This window comes from Branchiostoma belcheri, unplaced genomic scaffold (genome assembly GCF_001625305.1).
Source record: "Branchiostoma belcheri isolate BF01 breed outbred unplaced genomic scaffold, Haploidv18h27 scaffold95, whole genome shotgun sequence".
In the NCBI taxonomy this organism is placed as follows: Eukaryota; Metazoa; Chordata; class Leptocardii; order Amphioxiformes; family Branchiostomatidae; genus Branchiostoma; species Branchiostoma belcheri.
This window is the reverse complement of record NW_017804631.1, coordinates 998,835-1,026,767: the sequence shown is the minus strand read 5'-3', so window position 1 is coordinate 1,026,767 and position 27,933 is coordinate 998,835. Positions and strand designations below refer to the sequence as shown.

Sequence of the window (27,933 nt, the reverse complement as noted above, 5' to 3'; positions counted from 1 at the left end):
CGCTGGGAGATTTTAACAGGTGGATTTGTTCAATATGTAAGTAAAGTATGGAATGGGCGATTTCGGGGCCCTGCGAGTCAGTACAATTTTTTTAATTCCAATATTTCATGACTAGACATGGTGACGGCACACTCAAGTTATATCAACTTATTTTCTTATGCCGCCGCCAACGCAGAGGACAAACACAGGACAGGACAAGACTCATCTTCTCTTGAGTTAAGTGAGGAAAGTCGTGTAAGGTGACTTCCTTTCCCAAGGGCGCTAGATCGGTGGCATGTCAGGACTCGAACCCAGGACCTCTTGGTTCTAAGTCGAGCCGTTACGCCACACGACCCCACAGTGCAATTTGCAAAGCTATTCCCCAAGGGCACTAGATCGGTGGCATGTCAGGACTCGAACCCAGGACCTCTTGATTCTAAGTCGAGCCGTTACGCCACACGACCCCACAGTGCAATTTGCAAAGCGCTGAATAACCCATCATGATGTTCAGCACGTAGCAATCATAAACGTAACGACCGTCTTTTGTTGACCCCGTCCTAGTCTGAGCCTATCTTGATTAAATCTGGCAGGAACGGCAAACGTTACTTAAGGTTTCCCCTTTGTAGATAACGCGAAAAGTAAAACCCAAAGTCAAGATAATATGAAACACAACGCTTAGGGCTTTACTGGAAGCGTGAGTTGCCTGAAGCTGAATGTAAAACCTTTTACCTTAGCCCATACTCCAAATCTGACAACTAATGTAAATATAAAAAATATCGAAATGTCTGTAATCATATTGTATAAAGTTTAAATGGAGATCCTGCCATACACAGGTACAAAGATATATATTGCAGCAATATATCAATAGTATGTATGATCTTGTAATCTATTCTTTTGTTTGGAGGGGCAATTAGAATTACATGTTGGTAAGAAAATGTCGTAAAATATATATTCCTAATAAAAAGGAAACCTAATTGATACACAGGTGAAAAATACGATCCGAAAGAACAAAGATCTAAATACAACTCTATCAGAAACGTAGATACTAATTGATAAAGAGGACGGCAAAATAAAAATACAACAGGAATTCAATGACCGTAAAACAAATCCACAGAAAATTTATACAATATACTTTCTATGTTTGAATGGACGTCAAAATTCGAGTTATGAACACTTGTACATTGAGAGAAGAAAACTAATTTCGTTTCGTCCACTCACTTTTGCCCCATTTCTGAAATAACCACGACTAAGTGCACATACAACAACAGAAGCCCTACCCCAGGCTGAGTCTTAGAGAAGACCACGTAAATTGGCCTAACATTCTGCCCAGCGCTTCTATCAACTAAACCACACCTGCCTCCCCCAACTGTTTTCGTGCGTGACATTTCCAGAGAAAAAAGTTCAGCGGGTCTGGTATTTACAGAGGCGTATTCTCTTACATCACGTGGCACGACGCGCAAATATACTGTGCGCCTGCTCAAGTGTTCGCCGCCTACTCGTGACCCGAGGGCCAGTAGATACATCAAAAGGTACACACAACACCTTCCCACAACTCAATCGCGCACGGAGGCCGACTGGAACAAGACAGGGCTATCACTTCTCAGCAGTTCGACAACCATCACAAACAACTATGGCAGCAGCAGCACGAGTGGTTCTGATGTTGGGACTGATGTCAGCCGTCATGGTATCAGCCGCCTTAGCCTACACTCCTGCCAGAATGGTGAGAACGTATCTTTTGTTCTTACAGTACGTATAGCATCCCTGTTTCATATTGATTTTATGGTAAAACGCCCATTGGATCAAACGCATAATGCTTTGTATCGTTATCGGTTCTCTCTTCTCAATAGTTGCGAATAATTGCCAGTGACTTGAATTTTGTTCACTTTTTCAACTCATCTCTTCTTCTTTAGAAACTGCAAAACTACTGAGTTTTCCCGTTTCAGACAAAACCCTTTTTGGATATTAAATATGGACTAAAAAGCACGAAAACCTGTTGCTTTTCCTGCCCCTAATACTACACTGAATACTAGCCGTGTACATCGTTCCATTGCCAGCGCTACATAATAGATACACAAGCCGTAGGAATCACCGAAGAAAAATGACCTGTCTGAAACGACTTTGTTTTACTTAACGATTGAACAATAGGTTATGACTATAGGATTTCCTTTGCCTCGTCAAACAACCCAGGAGATTTCCTGAACAAGGACAGGCCAGGTAGTTAGAGGAGCGATGTAAGCCCTGCTTGTTAGGAGCCGTGTCTAGGGTCTCGGGTTCAAGTCTAGCCGGAGATATCGTCTGGCTTTGATGTCTCATTGCTTCTCAATACAGAATCATAAGTTAACCCGCACAAGGACGGGGGGAAATCGTTTAATAAAGACGGCAGAAAGCTCAAAATTGATGATGGACAAAATCCAAGACGTGTGGAAGATACAAGATTCAAAATGACTTTCTTGGTAGTCGGAGTGTTGCACACTGAATTGATTATAAAACCAAGTTACAGTTAAAAAGAAATTAGTTTGGGCTATCGTCATCATGACTTAAACTGACTTGAAATAATATTTTTTCTGGTAGAAATCAATCGACACAATCGTCATCAAGGCTAAGATTGTCTTAGAATAATATCAAGAAGATGTCTTCAAATCATCAAGCATTCAACTGAACATTAGGTGCTTCACAAGATAATACGTTATCCTTCAACAAGACAAAAAAACTTAAGATGCAGTTTGTATCTAACGTTGCCAACCAGACAGCTAACTTTAAATGGGAATCGCAGCTTCCTTTTCTTTTACCTTGCCAAATGGAAATTGGTAAATAGGTCTTACTTCAATATCCCTTGTCACTGATCAATCAAAGAAACTATGTTGACAATAAAGCCATTGCTAACCATGTAGTGTTGGACTTCTCTACTAGACAAAGGCGGTAATAAATTGTTTGTCATGTGGAAGAGTTTTAAAGCTTTACAATTGTCATCAGGACTTTGAAGCCGAATTCTTTTCGCTGTCTGTGCTGTGTAATTAGACAAGTACGTCTAATAGAAAATCCAATATCATCCAAGCATCAGTTATTAGATCTTGACCAAGTTATCCTGATATATTAGATTATACATGAATTGTAATGCATCTTTAATTAAATTACCGTCTTGTACGACGCGTCTAGAGAACTAGGATTTAGTCATTTTTATTCTTTTGCAACAAGGGATATTCCCCTGGCAATGTTTCATATAAATGATACAACATTTCTCTGGCTTCTTTCCCGTATAGATTTGTATTGCATGTTGAAGACATGAAGACATAAGAAACTTTAGCATATTAGCATTGCCAGACTCAGAAAATTTGAATTATCGCTAAGTTACAATCATGCAATATCAAATTTTGTCGTCGGATCACAGACTTTACAAGAATCAATCAATTACATACGCCATCATTTACAATATACGATTTTGGAATTACAGAAACCAAATCACAGATGTACATACAATTAAAAGGTACAGGTTGAATGATTTACTACAGAAATCTGTTGTAGAACAGTGTTGCGTGGTAGAAGATAGATCGCTTCAGTCTCTCCTTTGAAAATCTCTCTCTCTCTCTCTATTTCTCGCCATATATAAAAACATATCCATATTTATATGGCTCAATACGCCATGGCGACATTTCTCAGAAGAGCAATCAACTTATGTAAACAGGATACACGTAGGGGATATTGGTTTTCTATATTTTACCCGTGTAAATATCAGCATGTGGTAAGCAAAGAAACCGGAGGACACTGCAAAAATGTGAGGAAGCGTAACAGATTGAGCGTGTAAAGTAGAGAGGATAGAGTTCCATACCTCCACCAATATGAAAATGTTCTTGTTGTTCATGACAGTTTCGAACCAATGTATTTCCAGGTTTGACTAAACCTAAATTTTAGTATGTTCTTAGTAGCCGATTACGCTCTTATTTCATTGCATTTGCAGGCTAAAACAACGGTCAAATGTACCTATTGTTCCCATTGGAATTGTAATTTCATTTTATCCATCATTAATAGTAAATGCTAATAAAATGAAATAAAATAAATTGCATACGACTCGTAATTTGAGTTTTCGGGTCATATTAAGTTAAGTAGCATGTACGGTCAAAAGGTCCATCGTCTGTTTGCCTTATTCTAAGTTTTTTATTGCCTCTCAAAGCTTAATTAAGACTACGCTACGATTTCTGTTGTTTTTTTCAATCCTTTTCCAATTAAACCACTTTATGACCAAACATCAATCAAGGGTCCATCGTCTGTATACCTTATTTCGTTTCAACGCTGAAGACTATGCTACAATTTCTGTTATTTTCAATCCTTTTCTGATTAATTAATCGACTTTTATGAACATCAATCGAAAGGTCCATCGTCTGTATGCCTTGTTTCGTTTCAACGCTGGAGACTATGCTACAATTTCTGTTATTTTCAATCCTTTTTCTGATTAATTAATCGACTTTTATGAACATCAATCGAAAGGTCCATCGTCTGTATGCCTTGTTTCGTTTCAACGCTGGAGACTATGCTACAATTTCTTTTATTTCAAATCTTTTTTCAATTAAACTTTTATGGTCAAACATCAGTCAAGTGTTGCCGCCTAACAATACAGCGTAGGCGGGAACTGTTGTAAAATGCATGACAGGTTGAAGTTAGGTTTTCCAATAGTCCTAATTGGTTCAAAGTCCTCCGCCTTGAGGACCATTTTCCTTCTGAATAAACGCAGTACTGCCAGCGATAAAAGACAGTCAGTTCAAAGAAATCATCATTTTCTATGATCTTTCATATCATCTTACCATTTTCTAAGCTGTGGTAGAAGATATTATTTTAAAAACTCGACTAAAACAAAAACAGCTCTTTTGGGTGGGCACATATGGTGATGTAAAAGTCAAGTTATTCTATGTAACACTTGAAACCTTCCATGTATGTATTGGCTTATCATCTGCAAAGCACTTAAAAGGATGAACCTTATATAGAATACAGTCGTGACAGGGTTTGCGTTGGCGAAGCATTTCGTAACGCTTTGGGACATGTTTACGTGGTTACTTTACCCACAGATGATTATGGATCCATCTAATACTTATGACTTTTGTTCCATCAAGGTCTAAAAAAAGCAGTGTCACACACTTCCCCCGTTATTTACCCCATTTTACTAAACCCTGTGTATTTTTACCGTCACGACCATTCTGTTAAGATTTACGTTTTTCTCCTTCACCTTCAAACACAGTCCTACAAAGCTTATAAGTATAAGTACGGTTCTCTTTTTCCCAGTTGAGTAAGGCTTGTTGGATTTTGCGTACACTCCCTGCTGAGGTTTTACATCGCAATTTCCCCAATGCGAATGTCAGAGTGAAAAGCGCCGAATTGGCAGACCACGGCGGTCGAACAAAGCACACAAAGGAAGCTAGCACGGTGCCGGTTCTGGAAAACCAGCCTCCAATCAACTTCCCAACCACACGCTGGGATGTTACCTCTGTCCTTTCAATGTCTCTCCGTTTGTACCAATTTGACGGTTTTCGGGCTCAGTGGATGTCGGATACACAAGGAAGAGACACAGAACGTCCCTGTTAGCGTCGTTATTGAGCGAGAGCCACATGCTACCGGAGTTCCAACTTTGACCCTCCTCGCATTGCCGGCAGCTCATCACCAACACAGTGCCATGCAAGAGTGACTAAACTAACAAGATAGTTCAAGCATTTTATTCCTTGCCTTGTCGTCTTTGAACGTATTCATTTGACAGCCAAAACTTCCCTTTACACAAATGCCGCATCAATATTTGTGTAACCAGTATAACGGCCCTTCGGCGTAACACACCAGGTTCTGTATCTGTGTCAGTATAGCTGGTATAACCGCTCTTCGGCATAACACACCAGCTTCTGTAACTATATAGCCGGTATAACTATCCTTTGGTGTAACACGAATGCCAACGACGAATACAACCGCGCCGCTACCGGCATACGTAAAAAGTAATCTTATGGGCCTTTATGAGGCCGTAGGGGCAGTGTGTTGTTAATCCGCTGCATCTAGGACATGATATTGGAAGGCAGAGCCCATCCCTCTCTATCCTGTGCGTTTTATCTCCCCAACCGAAGTCAGGTACCCAATTTACACCTGGGTGGAGTGAGGGAATTCGTGTAAAGTGCCTTTCCCAAGAGCATCCCAAGAGCACAAGATCTGTGAGATTGCAGGATTCGAACCCATGACCTCTGGGCTCTGGGCCAAACAACATGCCCTTACGCATGCCTCGTTATACGGTTCTTGGAAATGATCAACCGAGTAATATTTACACATCATGTCACAATAACCTGCTACCATCTTTTCATGTATTTATGTATTATGAGTAACATAACATCCACACTTAATCATCTTATTGTGTGTTTTACACGCCTCTATAGGACCACATCGATGAGGCAAACAACGATGACGACTCTTTGGAAGAAAGCGTGGAGAAACTGGAGACCCGCTTGGCTCTACGGAAAAGGTAAGATTTACATGAAAGAGGGATCAACCCTCCGTCTTCCGCTGTTTCGGAAAAAGAAGTCAAACCCAAACAGAAAAGTACCTTGCTTACTTGCTTAAGGCAGACCGTTGGGTGCCGACGAAAAGTACCAGGAGGGGGCACACTGTACTGTATAAACTGCTGATAATCATTGTTTTGTGTGTATTCGGTGTTGCAAATTAAGTTGTAACTTGAGTGTAGGTCCCACTGTCCTTGCCCTTTGTGTATTGCTAATACACAAAATTATGAAAGAAAAAAAACAAGTTAGAATTTAGTCAGGCAAGTGGAAGTGAAGAACGTTTGTTGAACCCATCAACTGACTGAATTAAAAGCTACGGAAGACGGATTATCAACAACTCTAGTCTATTCAATCTAGTGTATTAATCTAACAACATTCTTCAATATGTATCATTAGAAAACATTTCTCAAAATGCTCAACATGTAGTATCACTCAACATGTAGTACAACCATGTAGTACACGGTAAAAAAAGGATAAGAAACACAGACATGTACATGCACTGGATGGAGTCCGTAAGACCGTTTGACTCCACTTTGTTGAACCACAGCCAAAAAGAGAAACCGCGGGATCCACGTGTTTCTGAAAGTGCCCATCTGGAAGATGAAAGACCGGATAAGCGTTCAGATGAAAGTGATAATGGAACCATGACTCTTTTTGTGCGGTCTGTTTCCGTACCAAATGGAACCCTGTTGGACGTGCCATACGTGATGATATGGTGCTTTACGTAAGACATGTGCTCATGATAGCCAAGGGCTCCTGCCGTAATACGTGACGCACGGTGTGTTGTTTGTCAAGATGTCAATGAAGCGTACTAGCTGTTTATCAAAGACGAAGATGGCCAACGCTTTTTGTGAAATTGTCAACATGATCGTTAGCACAGAAAAATAGCCATTAAAACGTTACACAGCAAAGTGCTGCTTCTTCGAGCAGTCTGCTTGTTTTAGACAATATTGCAGTGCACGTTTGGGGCCATAAATGATGTGCACGTCTGAAGTGACATTTCTATACATGTATGTGTGTGTTTTGCTGCAGTCTGGTGGAAGTTTTGCGAGAGTTACTTGGAGAGGGACAAGACTCCAACAGCGTCGACGGAAAACGCTACGAACGTGTCAAGGTTTGTAGATAACGTATGGGAAGTTAGAATTGATCAAGAATCGAATCAACAATATCTCTTGTCTTCTTTGGCATTGATGACTCGATTGGTACTGAGGATTGGAGAAAATGGAAGTCTGAGTATTCTATTCGTTTCAGGCAACCGGTACATACACGATTTAGATTGAAACCCCGATAAAAAAGCCTAAAACCAAGCCAAAAATATCCCAAAACCCGAAACCTCTGCCTGGAGAGTAATCTTTGAATAAATAATATACATTTCCCAAAAAAACTACGTTGGCTACTGCAGTTTGGTGAACTTGCAAAATGTGCAGTTTTTATTACAGCTGTAGGAAGTATTAGGAATAAACTTTTGCACCCCAGTCGTTTTTTGGTTTCCACACAAGTGCTAAACAAGTTGACTGCTTCACTGGTAAACTATACGACAGTTGACCCGAAGAAACCCTGAGTGTGCTAAGAAAACTCTGGGACTTCTGCCAACACCGCTGCAAAAACAGAGATGTGAATGAAGAATACGCTATGAATACTCAAGTAGAATCGGAATGTATAGTGCAACTTGCTGGACCAGGTACACCAGGACGGCCATATCCATATGTCACATCACTATACCAATACGCTCTTTGCGTGAAACCTTAAATCTAAAGGTAGAGACTACAATCTGGTAGAATCGGCGATGCTACTCCATAGCATTTTCAGTCCCCATGGCAGCCGATAACGATTAGACCAGAAATTAATTGACGTATATTGTATCTTGTATATTGTATCTCTGCGATGAGGGACAGAAAGTTCTGGAGGTCTAACTTTGTATGCTACACCTCCTCGGAGGATGATTAATGATGATGATGATATTGTATCCTACCACTAAAATAGACTCTGAATCAACTTCAGTGGAAGTAGTGCCATGACAATTAACTACAGCATCAATAAGTGCCATGTATCTAATGATTATAATCCGGTGTAAGAAACTCACACTTAGTTCCAATGATTGACAACCACGCAAATGGTGAAATCGATCTATGATACCTCAATTTTGGCATGTTCGCAAGAAATCCAATTCACGAAAAAAGCGTAGGTCGAAGTAATACTTCAGCAGCAGCTCAAATCATCATTAATGCAAATGCATTTGTTGTTGCGTCAAAGTTAATTTAAGAATTCTAATATTATAGTGTCAAGACTGGTTGGTTTGACAATTCTGTTGTTGCGTAGAAAATCCTTGATTTGACAATTCTAACATTAGTGTTATTTTAAGAATCCTTGAATTGACTATTCTAATATTATAGTTGTTGAGTCAAGGCTGATTGATTTGACAATAATAACGTTATAGTTGCTGCGTCAAGAGTCGTTGAGTTGACAATTCTAATATTATAGTTGTTGTGTCAAGGCTGTTTGATTTGACAATTACAGTTGTTGCTAAAAGAATCCTTGATTTGACAATAACAATATATAGTTGTTGCGCCAAGGCTCTTTGAGTTGACACTTCTATAAATAAATAGTGCTAGCTGGTATATTTTTTTGTATATCTCGAAAACATCACGAACTCACATCCTGTAAAAGTCGAGAACAGTGGCATTTGGCTGCAAAACAGTTACGTTGACACTGCTAAGATATACATAAATATATATATATAGTGTTATATATAGCTCGTATGTTTTTTTTAACTCTCGAAAACATACGAGCTCATAGCATGTACAAGTCAGGAACAACGGTATTTAGCTTCAAAAGATACATAATCACTATGTTTCTCTGGGCTCAACAAGCTGAAGACACAATATTCTATTGTATTGTCACGTCATAAATTGAATGGATAGGGATTTGTAATCAAGTTAAAGATGAATGCTAAAATCAGCTATCGGCAAACAACCTCTAGATATCTAAGAATGTATGGGCTTACAATGAGATTCAGGAACACTCTAAAGGATGTGAGCTATCCCAAAGGTTTTGTGAGGACAGACAAACAGAATGTATATTTGCCAATGGTATTGACTTTTTCTTGTTTTTAAGTTAGATCTAAGAATGTATAGGTTAACACAGAGATTCAACGACACTGTAAATGATATGTACTATTCCAAAGGTTGTATGAGGACAGACAGGCAGGCAAACAAAATGCCTGCCTTTATATCTAAGAATCTATAGGTTTACACAGTGATTCATCATCAGGCCGTTTTCCTTTATTTATTTATTTCATCTCAAGACGGCTGGGTAGCCCCATTCAGCTTGTATCAGCTGTTTTCCAAGGGGGGCCAGCAAAATTACACAAGACATTGTAACACACAGTGAGACAACATACAGTACCTTTTGATTTGTTTTGATTTTGTATTCTGTCGGTGCCTTATAAGCCCATATGGGCTGGGCGGCATATTGATCGCAATGGCACGATAATAAACAGTCATTCATTCATTCATTCATACAGTAAACATAAAAGTCCGATTCGTCAAAACAGACTCATAGTCCTATACTCAACGTCCTAGCCGTTCAAGGTCAAAAGCACGAAAATCAAGGAATGGAGGACTCACATTGCAATATCTAAGATATTGTACGTGAGTAGGTTACGATATATCTAGACGTGCGTCCCGTGGCTAAACCACATCTGTGTTTCCCTTGACTCACGTTGTTTGATGTTTGTTTGCACAGTACGCCGGCTGGAGGCCAACAGAGATGCTGTACACGAAGGGCAAGTGGGCGGCCTGAGGTCACCCCCCAGCCGTCAGCTCTCGGACCTGACAGAGACGAACCTCCGCGTGCCATTCGGTTATTAGTAGACTGTGAAGTTAGGCCTGGGGAAAAATGTTGTGTTTCCTGTTTCCCAACCGACCCTAGAAAAAAGTGCGTAGCCTTTTTTTTGGTGGACCCCTGCAAGGGACATACATTTATAGATATTCCGAGCTGACCGATCTTTTCTAGCTCCACGATCTGACATCTGAATGATGAAACGTTGTATAATCGGTTTTCCAGCATTGACATTGAAAATGAGTGTTCTCATGCAAGTTTGACTTTGTTGAACTGTAGGTTGGATCACTAGGGATCGCAAAGTCTAAAAAAGAAGAGGAAAAATATAATCCCTACCTACTGACCCTATTTTTTCAGGACAGAAACAGGAAACACAACATTTTCCCCTAGGCCTTATGTTTGCCTGTAGACTTTACTGATGTTTTATCAAACAGTTACGCTTATCAAACAACTGCTTTAGAAAGAGAAACGCCGCTTTTAGATGTTTGCTTCATTATGATGCCGCCATAGCATTTTGCTCTTCTTGAACAGCCCTACGTTGACCAACGTTTATCAAAGAGTAAGGAAAAGAAGTATCTTTTCGTATTCTAGAATGGTATTGAGCTAGTCCTGATAATGGTAAGTTCATGCCAAAGGTACAATGCTTGCTATTTGTACTGCTAACCTACACATCTTAGCTTACATATAGCACATTCAGCGTAGGCCATTATAGAAAATGATTGGCTTTTCTGTATACCATAGACGATTTTTAACTTCCCTTTTTGCCTACTAAAGATTCCAGGTAAATTGTGTTTCTTTCTTCCTATAGTTTCGTCGACATTGCCTTTTCTTCATAACGGCAGTAGAATGAAATTTATTATGGCACATTTTAATCAAACAATTCGTAGTTCTATCTCATTATACTTTTACCTCAATCCAGTAAGCTGTACGTAGTGAAATTGTACGTGGCAACATTAGTCGATTAGAATAAAGCGCACCTGAAAATGTAACCACTTTGACTACACTTTGAGAGTTCGTTTTCTTGTGGCTAATCCTCTGTGAAGTGCTGTTAGCGAAATTGGTTCACTAAGCTGAATCAAACAGTTTTACATCTAAAAGACTGAAAGATCTGAGCCGAACATCCGTTGGCAGCTTATAATTAGAAACAAAGCAGGCTGTGAATCGAAGACGACATTACAGAGCTCTTTCAAACAGCCGTTTTATCTTTAGCATTCAAACGATTAGATAAAATGCTCAGGAAGTAGACTGAAACAATCTACTGATTCATTTATTTAAATAGGTACCCATGAAAGGCAACTGGGCGGTGAATTCTTATTCTATAGAGTAGCACCTTATTTCAGATGGGAAAGACTGCAGAGCATTTATTGAAATCTGATGAAAAGATTGGCATCTATGTTAAATCTGCATGTCATGCACTTCTACTAAGTACTGTATTGATCTTCAAATTTCATGACATTGTTGGTAAGAGTCATGAAAAAAGAAAAAATAAGAAAAATTCAACGGTTCTTAGAGGCAAGTGTACAGGCGTTGGCACATTGACGCTATCAGATCCGTGACCATCCTCATCAGTGTAGGGACACACTACTAACGATTAGCCGAAAGACCCTGTTGGCATCACTCCACCGTACAGTGGGAGTCGTGTAAAGTGCCTTTCCCAAGGGCACAACATCGGCCATGTCAGGGGATCGAACCCAGGACTTCTTGGTTCTGAGCCAATCGCCCTGACCATTACGGTACGCGATACCACCAAGGGCTGCATTCATCAGTATATTGTCTACAAAGTAGGGCAAAATAAGCGGCCGGTGTCACTAACCGCCCCCAACTCCTGACGGGGTGCTCGCCCCCAACTGTCTTTCAAGCTATCGAGAAGAGTGGGGGTTAAAGAGTAGGATCAAACCATTCCGGCCTAAATAGGACAGGGAAGAGTTGCCCGAGCAACCTTTGCAACCTCTGCTTCAGTCCCATTGGACCAGTTGGTAATGTCACTCTCAGTGAGTCGAGCTTGTCTAAATACTGATATTTCAGGAGAAGAGATGCTGCTACAGGATGATTCAGGAGACCTTGACGAGACGACAGGATAATTAAAATATAACTTAAAATGGGACAGTTGCACTAACAAGTCGTGATTTTCATAGACAAAGTGTCTTCAAAGAGTATGTACCTGCCCAAGATTTCTCAGGTTGTATAAAGTATAACACCCCGTTTTCTAATTTTCAAGTAAAATACGAGGAAAAAAATGGATTTTCCTGATCATCTTTGAATCTGGTAATTACACACGTCAGTAAAGATGTGACCACCTCCTGTCTCCTGGGACTAGAGATTATTACTAGGGAGATTCTGGTCATCCACATCCTCAAGATAATTGCCCACTGGAGACCATATCTGATCTCATGTGGGGAAAAGAATCGACTTTCCATTAGAATCAAATACCCTCTGATAATCGGCTAGACATGCCTGTTATTCTGCGTGTCCAGAAGAAAGTACGGCCTTTTATTTGAAAAGGACAGGCTTTCCTATTTAATACTTTGGTCAAGAAGCTACCTACTGGTTGATTTGGAGGTAAAGTGATTACCACACCAGCCCAAGCACTATCGATGTGTCTTCGGTTATCGTAAGTAGCAGCTAATAAGATTGTGACTCCTCTAATAACGTTTTTCGCTGCTGACGTGCTAGCTATATTGCATTATCTCACTAGTTCAAGGATGTAGGTTTGTGCTCTTACAAGATAAGTACAGGTCATGGTGGTTAAGTAGATTTGACAACGATGGTCTCCTGGCATGCTGCAGCAATGTACAGTGGGGTCGTGTGGCGTAACGGCAGAGTGCTCGACTCAGAACCAAGAGGTCCCAGGTTCGAGTCCTGATATGCCACCGATCTTGGCACTTTACACGACTTTCCTTACTTAACTCAAGTAAAAATGAGTATTGTATTGTCTTGTATTTGTCCCATGCGTTGGTGGTGGCATAAAATAAGTTGATATAACTTGAATGTCTAGTCATGAAATGTTGGAATAAATGAAAAAAAAAACAATGAACAGAGTCAAGAAAGCGACGACAGACGATGTTTGACGTATCTGACGTGTCTCTATTTACGTCATACGCGGACACATTGATTACATCAGCCCGATTACACCGAAGCTGCTTTATTTGGGACATCAATCAATTAGTCTGACACAAGAGAAGGCTCCGGAAATTAACCCGCGGAATCTTCGCAGCTGAGACCATTCTCGTGCTAATGGATGATTAATGTTTCCATGTGATATCTTTGGTCATCTTTCTGATGTTTCAATGTTCCCTACTTGGAGATTACGGAACAGGTAACGACTAAGTTCTCACGTAAGCTCTCATGTGGTCGTGTGGCGTAACGGCAGAGTGCTCGACTCGGAACCAAGAGGTCATGCCACCGATCTTGTGCCCTTGGGAAAGGCACTTTACACGACTTTCCTCACTTAACTCAAGTGAAAATGAGTGCTGTCTGTCCTGTATTTGTTTCTATGTGTGGGACACAACACCAGCAACAGCTGCCTTTGTCCCACAGTTTCAACAAAATAAAAATGAAAAAAAAGCTCTCACGTAGGCGGCACCAGAACACACGGCCAGGAGTTTGTTCCGTCGGTGAAAGCGCAGTTACAGAGGAAATTAAATCGTCTGGGTAGAGGGGCGCCAGCCAACCCACGGTGGCGTGCAAAACACTTTAACATTGTTATGATGGCTCCTAACATGAGGTTTCTGTCGCTGCCGCTCGGTTCAATGATAAGATTATGTATAACATATATATTTATATATACATATCGTACACTTTAAATCATCCATTACATTTCCCATGGCTTTGACATGCAGAGTTCACGAAAGGTAACTACAAAACTACAATATGTACGATCTTTATCTGTATCGGTACAGCCGACATAACTGCCCTTCGGCGTAACACGCCAGCTTCGCAGGCACGTGGCGCGGCGGCAGCTGGCTACAATACACCGAACAAACTTTCATACCTAACCTTCTTTGCACATTTAACTCTAAACATTGGTGACAGCAAGATCCACTCTGTGATAGAAATAGCCGACTGGTCGCAACACATTGTGTGCTACATGCACGATTATTCATTCTATGGCATCATTGCATAACTTCAGAGAAAGCGAAGTCATTTGTCATTATTACAATGTCTAGAACCTCTTAATACAGAAATCGATGGCCTTAATGATGTTCTTATCCATCTAGCTCATCTACGTACGTCACTAGATCAAAGCAATCACTGCACAAAATCCATTTTATGCACATTAGAGTCAATAAATGATAACCATGATACCTTATAGTCTGGTCTCGGGTTGACATCTTTGAAGAGGTGATAGTCACCTGTTATGTCAATCCTTCCACAAATGTGGTAAATCGTCATAAAATAAAAATAAAATAAAATAATACAAAGAAAATTACAAAAATTACAAAGATATTGGAAACTAGTACATAACTAGTACGCACCTTTCACAAATAGTTCGAATAAAATTTAAGGAAGCGAATAACCAATATGCGTTCTAGACGTCCGGTATTGACAGGGGAACTGGTGATAACCGTTAGGGTTGGTGGCTAATGGAGCGGATTCAATAGTTCAGGGGAATCGACCTGTACATTCAGCATGTTTGAGGACGACAGTAGATGTACCGTGCGATCAGCCATAATGGTCTTTATCTGTTTTAGATGTCTATGGGATACTGTATTGACGCACCAAAACGTACAGCGACTTTCTTAAGGTGTGTAGCTAAACGGGGTCATGGGGTCGTGTGGCGCAGTCGGTAGCGCGTTCGGCTCACACCCGAGAGGTCGTGGGTTCGAACCCTGCCCATGTCACCGATCTTGTGCCCTTGGGAAAGGCACTTTACACGACTTTCCTCACTTCACTCAGGTGTAAATGAGTACCTAGCTTCGGCTAGGGACGTCCCTCGGATAGGACGTTAAATGGAGGCCCCGTGTTTGAGAGAGCCACACCCCGCGCACGTTAAAGAACCCACCGCACTTATCGAAAAGAGTAGGGGACCTTCCCGGTGTGAGTGGTTCGAGCCTTACAGTCTGGTCTCGGGGTTGACATCTTCGAAGAGGTGATAGTCACCTGTTATGTCAATCCTTCCAAAAATGTGGTAAATCGTCATAAAATAAAATAAAATAAACGGGGATACAAAAAATTAACCTACGTCGTTGATTAGGCGTGTCACTTATACTACTTGTTCTATGGTCTAAACATTGTTTGATATATTTACCTATGTGTACACAGCAAGGTTTATCTTCTTGTAGAAGGTAGTTGAATTCATATGAGACGAGATTTCTTTCTATACTCTCAGTAAATGTTAACTTGTGGCCTATTTTACTGTGTAGGTAAGTGGCTAAGAACGGTGCATATGAAATAACAATCAAGGACTTTTTTCCCAGGAAGCTCTAGTTGATACTTCTAGATCAATGACATTGGGTGAACGACACACAGCACACATACCAGACAGGGACGGGGGCGTTTTCATCTTACGTTATTCTGCCATCGAGGCGAATGGAATACGTCAAAAAGTAGGGCGTTGACAAGCCCATTTTCTTGACTTAGTGTTTGATAAACCGTATTTGGTTATCTTTACTAGCCTTTTAAATACTTTCTCCACGTCTCGCTATGTTATTCTTTGACGTAAAATATTCCAAAACAAATTTCCTGTCAAACCTGATATCAGTCACAGTAAGATTGAAACAAAAAACATTCAATCATATCACCGTTATATATTAGACCCTGCGGTAACATATACCACAGCAAAGTAGCTGGTAAGTCACCGTTTGCCTTGGAGTAAAAAATAATAAGCTATTAATGTTCAAAGCAAATATGACGCCATGATATCAGTATCATTTTGTTTCACAGTAAGATATCAATGAAGGGCAAGAAATTGTATATTTCAAACCTCCGGGCGCAATGTAAGCGGCCCGGGGAATTTCTTACCACGAGAGATGGGATGGTGATGCCTACGAGTCATTGACCCTTAGAGTTCAGTGACACTTACAAGTCATATTCAACCATTGTTCCATGCTTTTAGGCAAGTGCTAGCTAGTTGAATAGTGATCAATGGATGTCCCTAATATCTGGAAGTGATTTTCGTGTTCTATCCTGTAGTAGAGTTTAAATTGTACATGGATATCGTTGACCTGGATGTCTAACCTTCATCAACAAACCTGAAACGTACTACAACGACTCTAGGGCAGAAAGCAAGCTGAGACGCAGAAAGTGCACAAACCTATTTTCTTATGGCAAGACCATCGTGGGTACCTCAAGTGACTTGCAGTAACTATGTGGGTGGACCCGCTGTGGTTACGAAATCGCCCCCTCCCTTCCTATACCACCCTACTACATTCAAATACCTAGGAAAGACATGCGAATACACGCACGAACTCACTCACACGCCACATACACACGCGCGCGCACACGCATGCACTCACACACACACACACACACTCACACGTGTACACACACATACGCACATAGCGTTTGGGAGGCCATATTCTACATAGAGTGGTTGAATACATTATCGTACATGTATGAGTATGATAATACCTGTGTGCAGTACACAGAGATATTCCTTATCCCACAAGCCACCCATATAATTGCCCCATACAACCAGCAATTCTCTCTGGCCTTTCTCTAATTTATATAGATACGCGAAGAAGTTATAACTGAAAGATTGAACACTTAACAGAATACCGGCAGTACTTCCAGGTCCCACAGCTGTCATTGCAAATGTACGCTAAGGATGTTGCGAAATGCCTTTTACCTAAGCAGCTTACACTGTAATGGAGTATTGGTGTCCGGGAGCATTATTTTGTATTAAGACTTAAGCGGCAATTCTTGGAATTTGCCAACGAGCGTCTTTAAGACGCGTGCTTTGTGTATTGACGTGAAGAAAAGACACAAGGACGTCCAATGCAATTTCAAAGCAGCAAAACTGGAAATACATGTATTCTGAATAAAGCAATCTTTATGATATTGACACATACTGCTTCACATTACATGTAGCACATTTCAATCAGTATTTAATAATTTGTGTATTTAAAAATGCAGCAACAAGCCCCAAGAAGAGTCCTTAATTTTCTGGGCGGTACCCTAAAATCAGCCAAGGGCCCTTCCAGTGACCATTTTCTGTCAGAAATCTGGGAATTTTTGCTCCATGAGGGTCAATATACACAGGGATAGTGAGGTTTCAACTCAGTATGTATATACGTATTAGAATATTGACTTGTATTGTTTTTGTAAGCCCTAAAAACTGCATTGGATGCCTTTAAAGAATGATTCTGAGTCATTTCTGCACTTCTCGTGACTTCAATTCAGCTGACAAGCAACCAGAAGCCACGTGGTCGCTCCCAACCAATGAGAAGCATTGTTTTAAACTCCGGTTCCCTTCAGCATCTACGTGCGTCCGTCCGTCGTATGAATAAAAAAAGGAGGAGGATCTGAAAAAAGTGATTAAACGGAAGAGCGGCTCCTCCTGCGATTCTGACGTACAAACCCCGGAAGCGGAGTCACGGGTATGTATATGAGTCGTTACCTCCACACCCCCGCACACCTATATCAGACACCACCACTGGATAACGCTTAGTTCGGACTTGCCACTGCGTCCAGTCGAGGTAAGTGCACGGAGCTTCAACTTATCGGGGGTCTGTCAAAAAACAGTTACTCAAGCAACTGGATATGATTTTGGAAACGGTCAGACGTTTCAGGTAGCATCCACTACCTTTTGTCAGTGACACTAAGAGACTGCAGGAGAAATGCAGGTTTATAAGCACGAGCTTTTGCACCGTTTTCATCATATCCAGTTGCTTGAGTAACTGTTTTTGGCGTATCTTATTATTAGTACCTGGATGTCTAACCTTCATCGACTTATTCAGGGTTCTCCCCAGAAATTTTTAGGGGAGAGGTGCTCCCTAATCAGTTGTTGAGGAAAAAAATCAGCGAATTTTCATGAAAATACTAAGAGAACCCCCACAATTGAACATTTTGTAAGAGGTGCTAGGATTTTGGAGAAGAGGGAGAGCATCTTGGTTTCATTCCCTGCTTATGGATACTCGAATTTTGCATGCGGACTATGATTTTGTTTTCGTGGAGGTTGAACTTTCAAGAGCTAAAATTTTGTGGGTCTGTACCCTGGTCGGAAGACCTGCCCAGTGCTATGAAGGATAGGGACGGCTGGCGGAAAAAAAGAGTCATGAACATCCGTGAAACGCTCACGACTAGATGATGATAGCCTGGTCGCATTAAAGTCGTGCGATGGTCGTACGATCGCAAACTGAGGGCATTCTTGGGATTGTCGTGTAAACTTCAGTTGTCTTGTTACGGAAAAGTCTGCCTTCGTTTTATGTCGGCGTTTGCTTCTGTCACGGTCTGCCTAAAAACGCCGCGACATCATCAAAATCGCGCAATGGTCTGCGACGGATGCTTCCGCGTCAATGAGTAAATTGATGCTTACAATTTGCGAGCGCGGTTTGAATGCGTGTTTACAATGACTCTGACAATATCTCAGAGAGCAGGAGAGCTTAATCTCCAAGCAGATCCTAGGGTCTCAAAAACAGAGTATCAAATTGGCCAGGCAGTATTCGTTGGCCAGAGAGGGACCATGCGCGACCCAAGGTGGGGGTAGCGACAAATAAAAACGGGCCATATATAAAAAGCTAATGATCATTCCACCACAACCAATGCTTGAAGAATAGGAATGGTATCCTACTTGGTGTAGCAGGGGCAATGTTACCGCTTCTTGTGATCAAGGAGCTTTCAAAAGATGTTGTGATAAAAAAGTTAGAACATTTGGTATGGTCCCTTTAAGTACGTGAACGAAAATTACTTTCACGATAACCCAAGCAACTTGTTTTCGGACAGAAACATATCAAAGGCCAAAGCAGTAACGGAATAGTTTGGATAAACATTCAGGTAAACTAAGGCTAAGCAGAAGGGAATATGATATACTGCTTAGCCAACGCGGGCGCTGACAGCTTATGTAAGTGGAACTATCATCGGACGCCAAAGGCGTCAGGCTGCAATCGTTTGCAGCTGTCTCTTTTTTCTTCTTCTAAAATATGTTTCTATCTTTGCTATCTTGTTGTTGAAGAAAAGAGGACAGGCATTATTTATCAGATTGTGGAGATCAGTATCGTTTGTTTCATACATTCTCTTCTTCAATCATTTATTCTCATTCATCCATGTTTTCATTCACTCATTCATTCAGAAAACCTTCTAGTCATTCGCAGCTGTCTCTTTCTTTTTCTTCTAAAATATGTTTTATCCTTGCTACCTCGTTGTTGAAGAAAAGAGGACAGACATTAGAGTGTGTGGAACGAGCATGCTTTGTTTCATATATTCTCTTATCCGATCCAGCATTCATCGCAGTGACTGTTTTTTCAGTCACTCCTTCATTCAGAAAGCCTTATAGTCAAGCTTCCCCCTTTAGCTTGTAGATGTTAGCTCGATGTTTTTGCTGTAGGACAGGATCGCCCTCCTGTTATTCAGTCTAAACATGATTGAATCAGTGCAGCGGAAATGAGTGCACGGATTCAGCCGGTTCTGAATGTCACCACGGGAGGGAGTGTTGCTGCATCTCCGGTTCGGAGATTTGATTAGCTTAGATCAAACTGACTTTATTAATATTTTACGGATGAAATCCTCTAAAGACCCACAAACTAGTGCGGGCGGGCGAATAAAAAAAATAAAAATACTACTAAATCACAGGAAGCTGGTATTGTGAATTTGCAGGAGTACATAGCGACGTCTACGACAAGCCGGCACATGCTGGATTTCTGCGTAATTTATGAATCAGCACTGTACGTATGTATTGAGTTCTTGAGTCGAGCTTCGGTAGCCTGGGTGTCATCCTCCAGAGTTACCACCTCCGGGCCGTATTGTCGCTAACTACCATGGACTATCCAGGCCTAGAGCCAGGCCAGAGCCTCGGAGGACGTCCTTTTTTTCTTTTTCCATTTTTTTTTGAGAACAGGCGAAAATCAATGCGCGCGCGGATGTCATCCATAAAATTAAGGCGGTATGGCCTTACCGCCGGGTGTACAGATCTTTGTTCATGGCTGGTTTACTGTACGAAATTCATTTCATTTCTAATTCTTCACTCTACAATGCTCACCTGCTCACCCGGACGCCTGTAGACCTTCTGGTCTGTCAGTTGTCAGCCTCTGGGTCAGGTTCCTCCATGTTGCTCTGTCTTGAGTCAGATTCTTCACTTCCTCGAAGTCCCTCTGCTCTCTCTGTGTGATCTCTCTGATCTGATCTTCCCACCTCTTTCTTGGCCTGCCAGGTGGTCTTCTCTTCTTTGGTTTCCAGTTGTATATCCTGTACTCTACAATGATGTAAGAAACCAACTTTTTACCGTCGTGTCCAAATTGCACCATTACGTTCCCACTATTCCTCATCAAGAGGAAACAATTTTACTACTAGAATCAAAGAACCCATATATTATAGACGAAGTGGGTAAATTCGTCTTCCACTGCCTGAAAACAAGAAGTCAGACCCAGAAAAAATTAGTACCACGGATGGTGTAGAATGTAGCATCACGTAGACGCTCAAATCACTATACCTTCCTTTCCATACATGTTGTTTGAATTTGCAATTAGCCCTCGGCCATGTATTTGCAATAAACTTTCTGTACTGTAAAACGAGGACATGCAAATAAACTAGCATCCCCACAATTTTCCTCATCTTTTCAGTTTCCATTCAACATACCACTCAGCAGACTTGTTGAGTCTGAATTATGTAGATATTTACAGTATGTCATTACACTAAAATTACGAAGGCTATCTACTTATATCTAGTTGAAATATAGAGTGCATATTGGAACCTTGCTGACGATTCTTTTAAACATCTGGAAACTTTTAAATTGGGATGAATGTATAAGACGAACATAAAGAACTTTACGTTGTTATTTACGCAATTACAGTTAGTAAATCCTGCAATTACATGTGTATAGATCCAGTGTAACAAGTCGTTCGGTGTGATATAGCCAGCTGCCGCCGCGCCGCGTGCCTGCGAAGCTGGTGTGTTACGCCGAAGGGCGGTTATACCGGCTATACCGATACAGATTTACAGTTTGTCTACTGGACTTGTAAACTGGGTAAAGGTTCACAGGGACTTGTTCAATAGATCTGTACAGTCAGAGGTATTAGCACAGGCCTAAAGAATGAAATATAGTGAGCCAAAGACTGGATGAACGAACGTCATATGTTTGTGTGAATGGAAGCAGGCTAGGCATTTACGCAATTCCTAAAACCAGAGCATTTGATCTACAACAACTTGAACAGGCTCACGAGGTTTATTGTCATTCCTGTAGAAAATACCACAAATACTGGGTCTACCACGTGTACCATCCACGAGCTTTATACATAATAAAATTACATAGTTACTCGTAATCATTTCTTAGGATCTGTTCGGTATATGTTCACTCTTACGTACAGCGGATGGGCTACATGTGATTAGGCTTGTGACATATGCAGCTGCTTCCAGGAGTATGCGCGTGGCACAACCGAGCACAATCCACCACAAAGACGCGGAAAGAGAACTCAGGAGTTAGCTTCGTCCATTCAACGTTTTTCGTTGTTTGTTTGTATAGAAGCAATGCAAACAAACAAACAGGAAACAACACGAAAGCAGAGAAAGGACTCGGGACTAATATAGAGTAAGCTTTTGTCCTTGCCATGCTAGCTTTTCTTAGCAAAAACAGAAAGCGTGGTACAATGGGAACAGCAAAATTTGAAGGAAACAAAGGTAATAGACGCATTAACATAATGTATGTATTTTCACTGCTATTTTCACCACCGGCTAAATACATCTATTAGGTTATTGCGACCCTAGGTGAAAAAGTTAAGAACAGAAAAGCAAAAAGGGCGGAGAAAACTTGTTGTCAGATCCTCCTTTGATGCCCCGACAGTCGAATAATTAGACTAAGAGCTAGAAGAGATGATGAGACTGAAATTAAACATTCAATAACGTCTTCCTCCCAACTCGAGGACAACCGTACGCGCCGCCAAACCCCATGGCGAGAACAACGCAATGAAGTTGAACCTTTCTTCTCATATAAGTCGCCCATTGTCTCACAGATTGTCTCAGGAATCCTTTGTGATGTCTCCAGAGTACCCTGATCCTATGATCTAGCGCATCCTGCAGCAGTCTGGCTAAAAGCTCCAGTCCCTCCCTCTGTTCGCCAACAATAAAAGACCACGAGTTCCGCCCCGTTAGGATTTTCCCATTGGTCCATTAGGCTTATAAAGGAGACTCGTGGGTCATTTGCGTTTGCATCAGCCCGTAACACTGACAGTTCTCTTCATCACTACCACTACAGAACAGAACAGAGCGAAGAGAACCCGCGGAAACCACAGCTAGCAGGCAGATGGACCTAAAGATGGGATCGCCGGCCGCCTTTCTCCTGATGTTCTTGGTCTTCTTCTCAGCTACAAGGTGTAGAAGCTTAGCCAAGCCGGTAAGACAGATTCCACGTATTTTTTAAACGCATCTAATGCAAGTTTAGGGCGGCCAAACAATCCAACTACGCTACATGTTTAGCGTGCTTAAAGCATACGTAAAGGTTCCGGTTAGGCATGTTCTTTACATAATACTCATGGGTGTTTACATATTGCATTTACACAATCTAGAGAGTACATTTTATTGGCACCGATTCAAGTTACATTTAAGAACGGTGTAATAGGCTTAAATTCTACTTTACTTGAATGTCATAGCTATAGATTTCGCTTAAGGGCGTAAAGTGCTTTAGAAAAGGTAAGGAATTTTGCATGAAGCTTGCTTGAGTCGTTATGATTATCCTAGTTATAATGCAAATTGCAGGGAAAATTGATCTTAATTCGACAGTTTTTTTTTCATCAGGTAAAAACGATACACTTGTAGACTTTACCCTTACCACACTTCTTTGTTGAAGATTGGTATTCGGATGAGATAGGGAGGAATTATGATGACACACGCGTGTGCATCGTATAGCCATGCAGAACGACTGGAACCAAAAGCACCACCATTAGCTTTCAACCTCTCCCGCGAGGTCCCCGCGGTTTTACACCCAATTTTCCGGCTCAAATGGTCGCCGACGCTTCTGTCTCAAACTGTGCGGATCGTTCCGAGGAGAGAAGGATCATTTCTCTTCTCGGCGTTCAACTCTAGTCTCCACCAGACTCCTTTGCAGGCTGAGTACATAGTAGAAATCGGCTGAGGGGGGGGGGGGGCATCATTGACCAGAGGAGTTGGCCGGCCATAGAGGGTCCAGCTTGTCTGTGGAACGTCGCTACGATGAAAGGGCATAAAATTAATCCGCTCATCTACGGAACAAGGGCAGTAGCTTAGCACCTCAGATCATTAAGGCCATAAACAACCCGGCGTGCATGGAAGCTGGACCCTCTATGTCCGGCCAACTCCTCTGGTCAATGTTACCCCCCTTATTCTATTTGTTTACTTTATTTTATGACGATTTACCACATTTGTGGAAGGATTGACATAACAGGTGACTATCACTTCTTCAAGATGTCAACCCCGAGACCAGACTGTAAGGTTTGAACCACTCACACCGGGAAGGTCCCCTACTCATTTCGATAAGTGCGGCGGGTTCTTTAACGTGCGTGGGGTGTGGCTCTCCCCAAACACGGGACCTCCATTTAACGTCCTATCCGAGGGACATCCTTAGCCGATTTCTACTATTTATTCAGCCTGCAAAGGAGTCTGGTGGAGACTAGCTCAACTGAACGGGTTGATCCATATGGAACCGCCGCCGCGCTAACATGTGGTCTCGGCAGCTTTTCTTCCAGCACGATAACAAGCTTTCTGTAATGACAGGGTGTCGCGCCCTTTGACGGAGATGTATTCAGCGCAATTTGAGGCTTGGTAGAAGAAAATTGTTCTGTTTCAATTTTGCGCACAGAAAACGCGTCCCAAGTGGGGAGAAAGAAAGCTTAACGAACATCCATCTCTGTTTTTTTTGTCCCGAAAGTGAATGTCAAAGAACGAGCTATTGTGAAGGATTTGAAAACACTTTCTTTGAATTCGCTCCCCGTGCCTCTAGTCTCTAGAAAACAGCCAAGCCAATTATGAACAACTTTCACGTACAGGCATGACATGCTTCATCGTTTTCTCTGTCTCAGCATGGTGTCTGAATAACACAGCAAGTTACATTTGGCAAGGGGACGATTTTTCACAAACGTATCTACACGATCACAAGCTCTGACACACACGCACACACACACACACACACAAAAACAAATCGTAATTCTGAATGGTGTTTGAATGTTTTGACCGATGGGATGGCAGAAGCAGTCCTATCGTAATGACAAGGTTATTTATATGGCGCCAGTTTAATGTCATAATGACCCGTTTTTATTACATGGCCCATACGGCTGGATTCAATCAACCGCATTATGTGACCATAATCTCCCCACAGGTCATTGAATAACAACAAAGCTCCAATGCACGATATAGGCATCCCCGTAAGTGTCTTAGCTAGTAGGTTGAAAGTTCATTCATTTCATTTTATTTGTTTATTGAGGGTCAGCATGTTGGCGGTTTTCAAAGCTCCCTGCACAAAACATACATAGCATGATAAACGAAAAGGTATAAACTAACCTAAGTACAATCATAGAGTCGTGATAATAAAAAAACACAACAAAATTATAAAGTGGTTTCAACCGAAAGGTAGCTGAACAAATATGGAACATAAAAAATGACAAGGCGGAGGCCTGATATACCGAGAGGTAGCTAAACAAATGCGGAACATGAAACATGCCACAGAGGCTTGATATACCGAAAGGTAGCTAAACAAATATGGAACATGAAACATGCCACAGAGGCTTGATATACCGAAAGGTAGCTAAACAAATATGGAACATGAAACATGCCACAGAGGCTTGATATACCGAGAGGTAGCGGAACAAATATGGAAAAAGCTTCTCTCGAGTTTCCTGTTTATGAAGATTCGCACCAGGAGTCCAGAATCGCGTGCTGGGAACCGGGCGGGAGTAGCAGTCCTTTGAAGCGACCCACTGGGTGGTGTTCTAGTTAGTCCCTGTTTACCGAGGTAGAGTGACAACCCTGCGATCTTTGCCACTCACATGTGAAGACTGATTTGCTTTATCAAGAACGTATTGGGTCAATCACCTTTTTGAAGTACTGAAACGGATAAACATGAAAGACAAGAGACAGAACAAAGGAACGAAAGAAAGAGAAAAAAGAAAGAAAAGAGAAAAAGAAAGAAAAACAAGTGCAATCTAGTCTACTTAATGTAGTGTCCGTCTTATTGTACACAAAAAAAACATTTCTTGTTTTGAGGAAATACATGAAAGCTAGTAAGCTATCTAGCTGAATATAACATTGTTTTATGGTGACACCATCAAAAACTACAAGGACGTAAACCGTACATTTACAAACGAGAGTGCAGTACTGAAGATGATAGACAAATTTATAGATCACTTTGGTGTAGCTTGATTTCGTGATGCCACGCTAAAATGATAGACTGCATATAACATAACTTATCACTGACTTAACACTACAACTATAGATAATAACTTCTTCTCCTAATGTTTATCATATATAATTTCGTTTGGGAGACATTTAGGCATGTTTTACTTTTTTGTAGTTTAGACTGTGTGAGATGAAAAGGCGGAAATGGAAAATTATGGTGTAAAAACGCAATCTATTAATAGGATTCCCATTTCGAAACCAATTTTGGTGACTCACAAATCACTATGTTTGAAAGAAAATCCTCTCGGATTCCAAGAAGTCTTCTCGGATTGACGACGTCATGGTATTTTCCAGCCAATATATATTCTGTAAACATCTACCCCCGCAACGGAAATTTGATGACGTCAAATAAAACTGTCCACTAGTCATATGACTCATGTGAGGTAGGTGGGGGTCAATTTGCGACAAACAGAAATGATCAAACTTTCCTAAAGACAGTCAAGTGATCACGCAAGGGACGTACAGAAAATGGTTGCAGAATAAAAATGTAAATCTCTATTCTATGAATTGTATACTTAGTCCATGCTAGAGAGAGACACTGGTCTCGCAGGGCCTGCATTAGTGTCCACTATGAGAGATAGGGCATACTGGAGTAACTTTATCAAGTGTATTAGATAATCCGGAGGCATGATGATGATGAATTGTAGGAAAGTCAATGAAGTTAATGCAGTATTTAAGTACCCTATGTGTGATCAGCGGACTAGCCCCCTGCTGTAGTGCCTTGCACAACTGTGTGTCGCCCAAGGGCTACGGAAATGGATATGGGCACCACCCTACGCTCTGCATAAGAGCATGGGAGACCTTCTTCTTCTTCATCAAGTACCCAATGCCTTCCTCAATAGGAAAACGAAAACAATCTATGATGCCAATTGCAACACAAATCACCACAGCTTAAAGTAGGCCTTTATGTATGTTTGACAGTATTTTTAACACATTTTGACGATCAAAATCCTCCTACGCATAAACCGGTAAAAAGCAATAGTAACATAAACATTATTAGCTTGCTCAAACGAGACAAACCGATCTAATTTAATTTACACTGTTCTTTGTTTGCACTAATGACACATAAAGTTAAACTCAAGAATTCGGAATTGACGTCAGAGAAGTTAAACATCTGGTAGATTAATCTTGTATTTTTAGACAAGGTAGGTTATTGTTTTATCTCATCTTTATTGAAGTGATACGCCTGAGTACATTTAGCTTTTGTTTCACCCTTTCAATTGACAATTGCGGAAAATAAGGAACATAATTCTTAATAATTGTGTCTGGTGACGCACAGGGTCCTTGAAACAGAAGCAGTCTAATTTGAAGTAATTGTATTTTCACAATGGAAAGACCAAAGGAAAGACTCCTATGAGCGCCCCTCGGTCTAAAAGGTCGCCCTATATTACAAATTCTGTTGTATGGCGCGGAAACTTGGACATTGACAACTCGGCTAGAAAATAAACTTGACCAAGCTTTTGCGCAGAGCACAAAACATCAGCTGGAAACAGCATCTAACCATGGCAACCATATACGGTAAACTCCCTCCAGTGTCCCACAGGCTCAAGCAGAGACGTGTTCGATTCGCTGGTCACTGCTTTAGGGCAAGCGGAGAAATCATCTCGTCACTTGTTCTCTGGAGGCCTAGCGGCAAAACCTATACTAGAAAACTGACCTACCCAAGAACCATCTCCAGAGACACGGGATTTGATTTACAAGACCTCAAATAAACCATGGCGGACAGATCCCTGTGGAGTACGGTGGTGCAGCAACTTACCCCGCCCGACAGGGACGACGGATATGATGATGATGATGATATTACAAATTCCTGAGTGATTAGTCTTGTAGATGGCTTGAGGATTTCAATGACATGTTTGGTGCAAAAAAAAAAAACATAACGTAGGCATATGACGTATTTGGTGCCGAAGGGGTGACGCAGGCATAATTTTGCACACCCTACACTTCGTTGACTTCTATGGCCAAACGTTTTGTACCAAATTGGCCCATTTTTCGGTGACCCTGTTATCATATAATATTGGTCAAGTTACACAATGTAAAAACATAATTCATACTTGAGACTTAAAGAACCAAATGAATAGGT

General features: G+C 41.2%; 2 protein-coding genes across 3 annotated transcripts in view; both read left to right on the top strand.

Moving 5' to 3' along the window:
- The first annotated feature begins 1,481 nt into the window (after nt 1-1,481).
- Nucleotides 1,482-11,370, top strand: LOC109461685. Its single transcript, XM_019758067.1, has 4 exons — nt 1,482-1,699; nt 6,375-6,460; nt 7,530-7,611; nt 10,242-11,370. The coding sequence occupies exons 1-4, from the start codon at nt 1,610-1,612 to the stop codon at nt 10,296-10,298; spliced, it is 315 nt and encodes a 104-aa protein (XP_019613626.1). The 5' UTR covers nt 1,482-1,609; the 3' UTR covers nt 10,299-11,370.
- A 6,486-nt stretch (nt 11,371-17,856) lies between these two features.
- Nucleotides 17,857-27,933, top strand: part of LOC109461737 — a 20,421-nt gene continuing 10,344 nt past the window's right edge. The window contains exons 1-2 of one of the 2 annotated variants that reach the window (XM_019758129.1): nt 17,857-17,875; nt 22,681-22,818. In XM_019758129.1, the coding sequence (XP_019613688.1) occupies nt 22,729-22,818 (90 nt within the window). In that variant the 5' untranslated portion in view covers nt 17,857-17,875; nt 22,681-22,728. The other variant, XM_019758128.1, reaches the window with a different exon arrangement.